At 40.4% G+C, this 12636-nt stretch overlaps 1 protein-coding gene across 1 annotated transcript in view; it reads right to left on the reverse strand.

The window, feature by feature from the left end:
* LOC126201452 (odorant receptor Or1-like) overlaps positions 1-12636 on the reverse strand; it is a 95615-nt gene that overhangs the window by 64165 nt on the left and 18814 nt on the right. Inside the window, exon 2 of the mRNA XM_049936790.1 lies at positions 7495-7644. Within this exon, the coding sequence (XP_049792747.1) occupies positions 7495-7644 (150 nt within the window). The remainder of the gene's footprint in view (positions 1-7494; positions 7645-12636) is intronic.

Raw genomic sequence — 12636 nt, forward strand, 5'->3', positions numbered from 1 at the left:
ATTTCCTCGAAAAGGTTTTTAGTGCTTCCTTGCTCATTCTCTTTTTCAGTACTATTCTTCCTGTGTCATTGCCATTCCCGTCTAGGAGGAATGGTAGTTTCTCCTTAACGTCGTAATGTACAAAGACGAACTCGGAGAGTTTACCACATAGATAAACCATTAAATGAATTACAATTTACTTACTTTAATATTACAGATCGCTACTGCTCTAGTTGTTATTGCCAGTCACTTCACCAAAGATTTTAATCATCACTTGACGGTTCTGTATTATTTGGTAGTTGATATTGATATGTAAAGAAATACAGCCAGTAAACGTTTTTGAGAGCCCTGGAACCACACTTCCAATCTGTAAATGTTACAGCCTTCCCCGGTATGCCAACCACGAGCGACCCAAGATGTACAGGAAATATAAAGCCGGCCTATAACGTCAGACATAATATGTAGAACATGATGCATTTACAAAAAGCTTCTTATAAGAAACGTGAGTTGATGGGGGTTCGTTTATTGAACCACCAGTGGACCATAACCTCAGAAAAGCCTAAAACTGAAATTAAAAGAAAGCTACACCTAACTCAGTAAATCTAGCAAAGAGGCAGGCTCCGATCTTATCATATGCTGAACCCTGGTCACTGGACTCTAGCAGGTGAGTCTTCTGCAGAGAGTTTCACGTATGACGGAAGTGCAGCGTACAGCATTATGTGGGTTTTAGAACCATTTAGGCAGACTCTAATTGGCTCTTACACTGATCATCAGACTCAGGCGTTTGATGGATCACTTCTAGCCAAATTAAGATGAGTTGGGGGCAACCGTGAAAAAAAAATCTGAGATGATCATTGATCCATTTAGCACTTTAGATTAGGTATTCAATTATGCCAATAAAACAACAGTTCAGTCTCGTATAATTAGATCTAACCTACATATAGTTTCCGCTAATGTAACGTAAATTATCATTATCGGCAAAATAGGCAAACGCTTAATACTTGATAATAAAGTGAGCTACGTGCAATGAGGATGGGTGCCTGCACTACCTTGAAAGCTAGATGGCAGAGGCTCGCCAGTTTATGCACTGTAAATTCCTTGAATACATTTACTAAAATGTGGGGACAAACATGGCGGACTAGGAGTCACATATAGAACTACAAGATCGAAGATAGTGGGGCAGATGGTCTGAGATAGAACAACGATTGCAACATCTATCGGGGTGAGAGATCAAATACGAGAAAAATTGACAGCTGAACAGGCAGTCATAGATAGAACTGATAGAGCGAGATGGATGGTGGCTTTGGGCTACATAGGCGTAACTTCTGTTGTAACATCCTTGGCTACCAAGTGTCAAACTACGAGAACAAGGATGGTGGAGCATGGAGTCAGAGAGCGTACTAGCAGACTAAGGTGGCATCTCTGGGGTACAAAAAAAGAGCTATGGGAACAAAGAAGGTGAACAGCAGTCAGTGATCGAACTTCCGCGATTATGACGCCAAGTGGGATACATGGAACAAACTACAAGAATAAAGCTGGCAGATCAACAGTCAAAATCGAACTTGTGGAGCAGGATGGCGACTCTAGGCTGCATACTCTTTGGCTCTTTCAGTTTTTGGGATGGCGTACATGTTCTCCTCACCGTAACCTTGCTACTGCATGTAGACAGTCTGCGTGCTTGCTATCTCAGGAACGGTACGGCACTAAGCTTATAACCTAGGAGCAAGAAGTCCCACTGCATATACTGCTTGAGTATTTCGGTTTTTCTATGTCATTTCCATCAGAGTACCAACAACATCGGTGAGCGACTGAACAGATGACATCGATGTGCTTACAGATTGCATACAGACAATGCCTCCAATTATATCAGTTGATCGCTTCTCACATTGTTCTCCTTATGCTTATTGTGGCATCTTTCATTTTTTGTTACTTTCGACTTCGATTAAATATGTGACGAAGCTCTCTTCCCTTTCATAGCGACTTCTTAACACTCAAGTTGAATTAAGGCACGTCTTTCCCATCTCTTAAAACAATGCTAGGAAATAATGGACCTAAAGCGCTTTGTACAGTGATTTTAAATTATATCCATTTGTGTTCCACGTCTTTGTTCTCAGTGCTGTATATATGATGTTGATTGTTCAGTTATTCTATTTATGAAGGGTTTGACAGAGGTGAAATGTTTGATGTGCTTTTAACTCAGGATCCGTTACAAAACAAGGTGTATCATGCCATAAAATTGTTTCGAGAGTGAGAGCCTGCCAACTCATCAAATAAGAGAAATAATAGTAGGAATAAGTTTTTCACTGAGTAACACAGATCCTTGTTTCTCGTTACTTTTCCTAAAAAAACTATTTTTTTTTCTTTCCTAACGTTCCTCAGTACACAGACAGTCATTGATGCTGTACCTGCCTCATGGTCACTGGTTCCCTGGTCTATATTAACTGTTTCAAAAAGCTTTGCTCTGTTTGTAACAAGGTATATGGCGCTGTTCTCAAGATATGGTTATTTAAGTGCCTTCTTGAAACATTTTTTTAAGTCCAGAACAATCTTAGACGAATCTAATTCTGGCACCAGTTTTGATCATATAACTCGTTCTATAGCTGGTAAAATGAAGTGTCCTCCTACAACAACAGCATGGTCAGGAAACTCGTTCACAATAATATACAAATTTTCAGTGAAGCTCTCTGCCTCTACACGTCCTGAAGTAGAAGATGTAAGAAAGCATCTCACTGTCATTTGGAGTCGCCTTTGACGCTTACCTTCACCAAGATTATTTTATAACTCGGAACCTGTAGTAACTGGCCCCAACACTTTGTCGTCATTGTTACCTTCAATAAGCGAGGCCAAATATAGGACCTACCACAAGTGCTACTGCTATCTGATAATACAGTACAAACATTTTCTCTTACCAATCTACAATGATAATCGTGCCTTTCTAAGAATAAAAAGATTAATCTTTCTTCGATTACAGCAAGTAATTTATCATTGCCCCTGCGGATGGTTACCTTTAACTTACAAAATCCATATGTACGCATCAAATGACCTCTGCCGCTTCCTTTGTGTTGTGCATGATCGATTTATTGAGTGGAGCCCTACAACCCCACCCGATAGCAGAAGAGAAGAAATCTGCATCCGAAATCATAGCAGATTTGTGTGAGCCTCTGGTTTAGACATTTCACTCAGCTCCTAATTACAGGACCACTATCGACTCTGGGTAGGATTTTACAAATTGTGAGCCATTCTTTCACACCACTTGTGAAGCTGGCTGTCTCCACCAGTCCTGCCAACAGCTTGTAAGAACTATGTATGCCCTCTGAACCCAAACATTAGGATTCTGTCTTTGCAGCATGAGTGGTTGGATCCTATAGCTAACATCAGAAACGCTTGCAAATCTCAGACAAAACTTACCGTCAAGTATTAAAAACCCAAGCACATGGAAAGAATTCTGCTCCTTATCAAACGCACAGAGCTCTTACATCTGCTCTTGAACTAAAATAGGACTTTTCTGCTGTTAAGAAAAATCCTGTCCTTTAGAACTTAATCTACTGCCTGTAACAAATATATTACTTGAAGAACTCGAATGTTATCCAATCAACAGGTTTCAAACAAAATTCAAAAACACATTAAATGTTGTTAAAAATGTACAAAAACGCAGAATGAAAACTTAGTACAAAAGTATCTGGTAGCACTTTTGCTCGGAAGCCAGCTCAGAACGTAAAGACGATATTCATATCAGATCAGTTATTAACATGAAGAGTGTTCCCACATACCACATAGTAAAGCTTACACACAAATACTTGAGTAAACATTTCAAGCTAGAGAACAACAGAAGTATAAGAACTCTTTAGAATTAATCCTAAAAATGTAAGCTACAGAAATCCTGTCGTCCACAAAACTCATATTCTTTGAAGGAATGACTTGTATAATTCAATCCTGCTTGACACAGCTAACGTAATCGCAGAACAACTGACAGGAAAAGAAGTTTCAAACACCCCTAAAGAAGAACTGATACAAATCTGAGAAGTAATAATTGAACAAACCTACTTTCAATTTAACAGTTCATTCTATCTACTGAAGGACAGCCTGCCAACAGGAAGCCATTTTCACACACACTAGCAAACATCATAATGAATGACATTGAAAATAGACCTCGTAGGGGATAACTGGAACGAAAAATATGAAATATTACACTGTCACGCCGGCCGGAGTGGCCGAGCGGTTCTAGGCGCTTCAGTCTGGAACCGCGCTGCTGCTACGGTCGCAGGTTCGAATCCTGCCTCGGGCATGGATGTGTGTGATGTTCTTAGGTTAGTTAGGTTTAAGTAGTTCTAAGTTCTAGGGGACTGATGACCGCAGATGTTAAGTCCCATAGTGCTCAGAGCCATTTGAACCAACACTGTCACAGATATGTAGATGATATCGTTTTCCTCATGGATGAACCACAAGAAGACACAAACAGTTTACACAGACAGTTAAATTATATACACCAAAACATACAGTTCTACTTGGAAACAGAAATAAAAGAGATGTCAAAAATCACAAAATCTAACGGCAGACACAGTTTCAACACTTTAGGAAAGGAAACAGATAAACACATATAATACACAAGGAAGTAAACTACCCACAGTCTCATACAATGACCGGTATCAGGTATACGGTATACAGACTGTGTAAAACACCTCTAAACAAAAAGACCTATCAAGAGGAACTAAACATGACAGTCAACATAGCACAAACCTGTGGACACAACAGCAAGACGGTATACAAAGCATACAGACTAGATGACAACATTAAAAGGAAAATACTAACAGAACACAACAAAATTAAAAACAGCTCAGACAACATGTGACAGTAATCACAATGCTGTTCATGTCAGAAACATATCTCTCAACATAAAGTAATACACCATAACATACCACAATCAACGTACACACAAGATTATTAACATCTTCAAAAAATAAAATTAACATATATTCAAGACAAGTAGCACAATGGAGAAGAAAATAAAGACTGTGATAGAAGGAAAATGTTACTGAAACAGTTCAGGAATACAGGAATTAACATGTAATAAGTGTGACTCTCAGTATATTAGGATGACTACAAGAAATTTTAACTTTAGGTACAATGAACGTGTAAGGTCACTGAAGCGTGCCCCAACCCAACACTCCATTCCACTGTTGTCCTCTAAACTCTCATGATCTCTCAGTCAGCCCCAAATCTAGTGAGCAAGAACACTTGTAGTGTGCTACAGAATAGGTCATGTGCAAGGAAGTGACATATCAATTGGAAGAAACTTGTATCCTGTGTACCTAATAAATACATAAGAATAAATCTGATGCATGAATAGAACATGTTATAAATGTAAATGTAAAAAAGAAAACTATATAGTCGTAAATAGAAACAGATATAAAACAATCACTACAGAACTCGTATCAAAGTTAGTATAATTAAATTATTTTCCTTTTATTATAGCGCACTGAAGATGTCTTTCATAAACAGGTGAAGCACGTTTGTTGCGTTAAAGAAATTCGGTTCCAAAAAGTGGAATTTTTGTTACCTATATGATAAAGTGTAACTGACGTAGCAACTAGGGAAAAACGGATGGAAATGTTAGTAAAGTTAAAATGTGTGCAGTGCACAGAAATACATTGCTGCAGGAAAGGAGTGGGTTTGACGAGTCATGTTTTGCAATTTTTACTTTACAGTAAAAGCTTTAGTGGGGAATTAATCAAATTCAATAACAGAACACTGACAGGATAGCAATATAGAAACCAGGAAGCAAAGGATGTTCCACAATTGTCAGTAAGTGTGGATCACCAAAATTCACCCTATACAGTCCATTGCTACACGGAGTCCTCATCTTTGTTTTAAGGGCCAGTGGTAGCAATTGTATAAACTGTACACTAGATGAGGTCTGAAAGTTAATTGGATGTGAGAGTCGTCACACCTACATGCCACCAGCTGCTTTGCTGACAGGTACTTACATTTTGAAGTGATATGATCCTTCAGTTCCCTATATTGTTGTGTAATAGCATTCATGATCGTACGCATTTACGAGAAGTGAAACGTGCTGTGACATTACAGGACTGTCTACATCTTGGCTATGTACGGCGGAGCGAGTGTAATAGCGTGATCGCCTGGTTAGGCATGGCTAGCACGTACACAAACGGTGTGCAGTGGCAGGTAACGACTGGTAAAATCCAGAAGATGGGACAGACACGCACGCTGTTGACCAAGTGGTGCTTTCAAGTCATCGAAATTAACGTGGAAATAGATAAGAAATACAAAAAAATAGAATTTATTACAACCTCAAAATACGTGAGGATGTCAAATTGTGCATCTGAAATTCACGAACCCACTGTAGCTCTGGACGCCGCTGTAAGACCTCTAGTTTACGAGTAACACAGCCTATTAACATTAATTTTAAGTAAAACTACTCGCAAACCAAATCAGCTAAAATATTCATCGATAGATGAAATTGAAGCTTGTAATGCTGTAAATACGTAATAACTTTGCCACTATTTGAATTTCAGGTAGACAAAGTAATGATGACTATAACTAATATGATTAAATCAAATGAACCAGAGGTCAAAGTAATGCATCGAACTCGTACCATGACGTAAGCGTGTGTTCCCTTATAACCTTCATATTTCCCTAAATATAGAAATGTTAGTTATAACTGACATTTTAAAATTAAGTATTATGTTGATAGAGTGAAACAGGTACATCGGTAATAGTTCAGATCTGGTGTCTGTTACCTACAAATTTGGTGCATAACGAGAAAGAGTTGAAGTTTGTGTACCTTTTTGTCCTGAAACAGTCATTTGCATGTATACAGTTCTTTACGTTTTATTCATTTTAAAACAGTGCATGCTGGCATCACTCAATACTTTTATTGATAAGTGCTATTATGTTCATATCAGAATGATTTAGATGGCGGAAGAGTAATCTGCATGAGAAGATGGTTTTTTCCAGATGTTTCATTGTAATGAAATCGATGTAGTTCTAGATTATGATCATTTTAAAGACAAAAGTCATGAATACAACTATCTTCCTGGAAATAACCCGAACATACAGACAAAACTGTGGGTGTAGACTTCAGTTTATAAATGTATGGACGGATGGAAGAAGAAATAGAACGCAGGTAGACAAGATAACTTGAATAGAAGAAAATGGAAGATAGATAGAACAGCATCTAACATACTACACGACCAATAGACAGCAGTCACGATTTATCTGTCATTCGAGCAGCTCCGAACCCACTGTTACTCTGAACCACTTCAAATCAAACAGTAAAACCAAACGACATGACTGTGACGTTCAGGTCTTAGTTAGGATACACAGTATTACTACCTTATCAACTGTGTTACTGTCAGTGTTATTTAATCCCCTTTTCTGTCCTTGTTTAATACACGTTCAGTTTTTAAGAATTGATTGTAGATATAGAGCACTCATTACTTGTGAAGAATCACAGTTATTTTTACCTGAGGCTGCAGGTCTGTTTGATATTCTAACCTGACAGAGGTAGTAAATGATGTTTGAATGGTTCTGGTACCGGCGCCGTATAAATTCACTGCTATCTCCACTGCAGAACCGTAGTCTGGTGTCTGCCAGCAGTCGCACCGTGTGACGCAGCGTGCCGCCCTGTGCTACGAAGAGCCCCGCCTGTGAGAAGAGAACACACGCTGAAGTAAGGCAAATTCTGTAACAACAAAAACAATACCACGAACATTGCTAATACATAGCAACAGGTTAAGTCACTTGTGAAAATCATCTTTTCAAGACCGAAAACTTTCTTGGGAACGAGGAGGTCAATAGGGTCAAAGGCCGAACTGTCAACTGGACACAGGATACTTGCAGCTGTCAGATGTCGGAACATTGAATAGATGGTATCACCACATAGGCCGGCACGAATGCTGTAAGAAGGCGGACAGAGCTGGATTCGATGAGAAAGGTCCACAGAGATTGTATTCGTTTTGTAACCGGCAGGAGAAACCAGCATTAGTATATAAAGGTAATACCCAGAACATGTGACTGCGAGGAGATATGCATAAACATTTTTGACCTGTAATGAGACCTGACCTTAAGCGACAGGAATCAAACTTTGTAAATAAATATGCAGAGCGATTCCGTGTGAACATTTCAAAGGAACTACTGGACTTCTTTTTCTCTGTAACGGACATTTTCAGCTAAAGGACCAGTGGCGCAGCTACCGAGAGGCAACATAAATCTACAAATAGGTTTCCTTGCATCCCGACGCTATCCCTACGCTAGTCACCACGAGGCCTTCTCCGGCTCAGTTCCTCCCTGACCCAGTGCGTCACTCCCTACCTAACCTGATTACCCAAGACTCCTCTCAAGCGATAACACTGGTGGCGATCTCAATGCGGACGCCAGATCAACACAGGATGCTGTGAAAAAGTACTCCCACCTTCATTCCATCCTCCACATGTGGCCTCTAAGTCGCTGGATTGCAGGAGAACGTCACCAATCCCAGCCACTTACATAACAGTCCTCATTTGTAATCGTGTATAAATTTACCCACATACACAGGTCTCCTTGGAAATCACTTTTCTTATTTCCCATTTAATCGCCTCTTTTCTTCAAAACGGGATTACATAATGTTTGGACCCCACCATACCACTTTGTTTTTTATGCTACTAATTACAATAGCTAGGATGTATACTAAGTTTTCTTTACATGCTGTTATTCTTCCCATAAATTTTGATGATAGAATCCGTTATCTAAGCACTCGTTACATGAATTTACATACTAATGGAAACTGATATCCCCTGTGAAACCTATTTATTCAGATTATACAATTCGCTGTTATGAACTCCTTCTATTCATTAGTTTTGCTGGAAATAATTTATTTAAAAAGTTATTGTGTATGTAAGTTTTCGATCTACAAGCATCCATAACAACTAGTGAGCGACTAAATAGATCAGAAGAGTAGATTATCTCCAAATTGTAGAACAATTTTTGCTCACAGCAAAGACATGTTTATTTTATGATACCTTAACGGACTATTATCGTCGTTCCGTGTGCCTAGTTAGACAACGTTTTGATCTCCTTCAGGAAAAATTACTTTGTGTGCCAATTAATTCATGTTTCACATCCTTTTGGCGGAATATAATTCAAAGCTATCCGTCAAATGCTGGTGCAAGGAGAGCTGTAACGAGGCCTGGTCTTTACCGATAGGAATCAATCTCCGTAAATAAATATACGAAGTGATTTCGTTAGAACATTCGCAAAAAATTACTGGACTTCTCTGTTTATTTACACACATCAAAAAATGTTTTGCTTCACCTCGGTTCCAAGAGTTCCGGAACCTGTACACGAAATTGGAATAGAGATCAACGTAAACATCATTTCCGCCCTTTTTATTGCTCATGAAAACCACTCATTGCATGTTGTAAGACCATACAGCGAGACCTTCAGAGGTGGTGGTCCAGACTGCTGTACACACCGGTACCTCAGTAGCACGTCCTCTTGCATTGATGCATGACTGTAGTCGACTTGGCATACCGTCCAAAAGTTCATCAAGGCATTGTTGGTCCAGATTTTCCCACCCCTCAAAGGTGATCCGCCGAAGATCCCTCAGTGTGGTTGGTGGGTCACGTCGTCCATAAACAGCCATTTTCATTCTATCCCAGGCATGTTCGATAGGGTTCATGTCTGGAGAACATGCTGGCCACTCTAGTCAAGCGATGTCGTTATCCTGAAGGAAGTCATTCACAAGATGTGCACGATGGGGGCGAATTGTCTCCTTGAGACGAATGCCTCGCCAAGATGCTGCCGATATGGTTGCACTATGGGTCGGAGGATGGTATTCGCGTATCGTACAGCCGTTACGGCGCCTTCCATGACCACCAGCGGCGTACGTCGGCCCCACATAATGCCACCACAAAACAGCGGGGAACCTCCACATTGCTGCACTCGCTGGACAGTGTGTCTCAGGCGTTCAGAATGCCCGGGGTGCCTCCAAACACGTCTCCGACGATTGTCCGGTTAAAGGCATATGCAACACTCATCGGTGAAGAGAACGTGATACCAATCCTGAGGTGGCCATTCGGCATGTTGTTGGGCCCATCTGTACCACGCTCTTTGGTGTCGTGGTTGCAAAGATGGACCTCGCCATGGACGTCGGGAGTGAAGTTGCGCATCATGCAGCCTATTACGCATAGTTTAAGTCGTAACATGACGTCATGTGGCTGCACGAAAAGCATTATTCAACATGGTGGCGTGGCTGTCAGGGTTCCTCCGAGCCATAATCCGTAGGTCGCGCGCATCCACTGCAGTAGGATCCCTTGTGCGGCCTGAGTGATACATGTCATCGACAGTTCCTGCCTCTTTGTATCTCCTCCACGTCAGAACAACTTCGCTTTGGTTCACTCCGAGGCGCCTGGACACTTCCCTTGTTGAGAGCTCTTCCTGGCACAAAGTAATAATGCGGACGCGATCGAACTGCGGTATTGACCGTCTAGGCATGGTTAAACTATAGACAACACGAGCCGTGTAACTCCTTCCAAGTGCAATGACTGGAACTGACCAGCTGACGGACCCCCTCCGTCTAATAGGCACTGCTCATGCATGGTGATTTATATCTTTGGGCTGGTTTGGTGACATCTCTGAACAGTCAAAGGGACTGTGTCTGTGATACAATACCCACAGTCAACGTCTATCTTCAGGAGTTCCGGGAATCGGGGTGTTGCAAAACTTTTTTTGATGTGTGTATTAAGAGATACAATCCTGTCACACCAACATTTTCGGCTAAAGGACCAGTAGCGCAGCTACCAAGGAGCAACATTAATCTACAGGTTGGACCTCTCTGTTTTCTTAAAAAAAAACCTTGTCAGTGAGTTCATCGGAATTATCAATGACCTAATTATCGTCACCCATAAGAAAAGCACCTCTTCTCCTCTCTCAACCCTACCTCCACACCCTAACTCTCCCCAGCCAATCACTGTCTAAGATGGTGGAAGTAAGCCGGGTGTGCTAGTGGAACCCTTAAAAAATTCAAAATAAATATTAAAATCAGAACACAGTAATGTACAGTTCATTAAAATGAAATAGTTAATAATAGTGCAGCTAACTTGGCACTCAGAAGTATCTGTACGTTACATGTACTCTGTGCGCTATTCTAAAACATATTTACTCAAGAAATTACTACAGGATTAACTTGTAGTATTTTTGACCATGTTCAAAATCATCGAAATGCTCTGAAGCCTGTTTTTTTGTGCGACTTTTAGAAGAATTTCTCCTAATTTACTTAAAGTGTGTGATCTGTAGTATTTCCACGGCTAAATGTGTTTTGCAGACCATTTAAATGAAACAGTCGATCACGATGTAGTTATCTTACCTGTGCTCAAAAACATCTGAATGTTCTGAATTTTTTGCAATATATTGAGAAGGATCATTTTAAAGACAAAATTACGTAAAGCAGGACTTCTTTAGATGCAAACTTTGATTTCTGTGTCAGATGGTTTAAGGCACAATGAAACCTCAAATTAATCAGTTTCACAATCAAAATATTCTACGAAGCTTGTCATGTGCCCCAAGGCACGCATTGCTAAGAGTGAACCCAGTGACCGGGTGTTTTGCTTGTTCCAACAAGTCTTGTCCTACCGGCATCCAATGTGTTTGACTCTTGGCTCGGCGTAATACTGTATGGCACAAAAGCTGCTCTGCAAATTGCACGTGGGCGCTATTGGTGATCTAACTTACAGGTTTAAAATGCAGTCGTTGACGAGGTTTATAAAAGCAAACAATGTTATTCCCATATATCAGTTCATCAGAAACTCGTCTCCAAAGCCGATATTAAGGACAACCAAACATTATAGTGACCCCAAGTTAGTGTATTAACTTCATCTTGCAGTTCAAAATGTTTGTCATCGTCTGCTGTCACCCAGTGGAATCTATGTACATGACACTTAGATGGAACAGCATATAGGACAGTAGCAGTGAAAATTCGTCTAGGTATGAAAGGAGGATTGTTAAGCTTTGTGTGAAACGAGGGTTGCTACGCTTTCAAAGTCAGTCAGACATTAAAGCGATTCCATGCTGGACTTCATTTCGCAGAATAAAATGTTTGCCATCTTCTGCTGATATAATACCAAACATTACAGTGCAGTTGTAATACACATTTGTGTAGATTTGATACGAGCGTTTCTATGTTGTCAACCACTCACTTTCAGAGTCTGTCAAACATTATACTGACACCTTGCTAGGGTACTTACGTTACCTTCCAACAAAATTTTTTCGTCTTCCGATGACAATGCTAAATCATATGGTCACACATTAGAAACTGTCTTTCAACTGGATATTTGTTTTGCACATTAGAGTTGTGCTGGGAACTTTGTAAAATTTTCTAGCACATGCTATGTGATGTGTCAGCTACTGAGGTTATCAGCTACTGTGGTTGTCAGCTGTTATGGGTGTCAGCTACTGAGGATGTCAGCTACTGGCGTCCATTTTCCAGCGTAACCTGGCAACAGGTAACAGTGTAACAGCATAACTTCGTACATGATAACAGTGTAATGGGCTGACAGGGTAATGAGGTAGTGGGGTCACAGTGTAATGGGTAATGAATAAAATAGTGTAACGGAGTATTGCCCGCCCAGTTAGCCGAGCGGTCTAACGCACAGCTTTCCGGGT

Source organism: Schistocerca nitens, chromosome 1 (assembly GCF_023898315.1).
Source record: "Schistocerca nitens isolate TAMUIC-IGC-003100 chromosome 1, iqSchNite1.1, whole genome shotgun sequence".
In the NCBI taxonomy this organism is placed as follows: Eukaryota; Metazoa; Arthropoda; class Insecta; order Orthoptera; family Acrididae; genus Schistocerca; species Schistocerca nitens.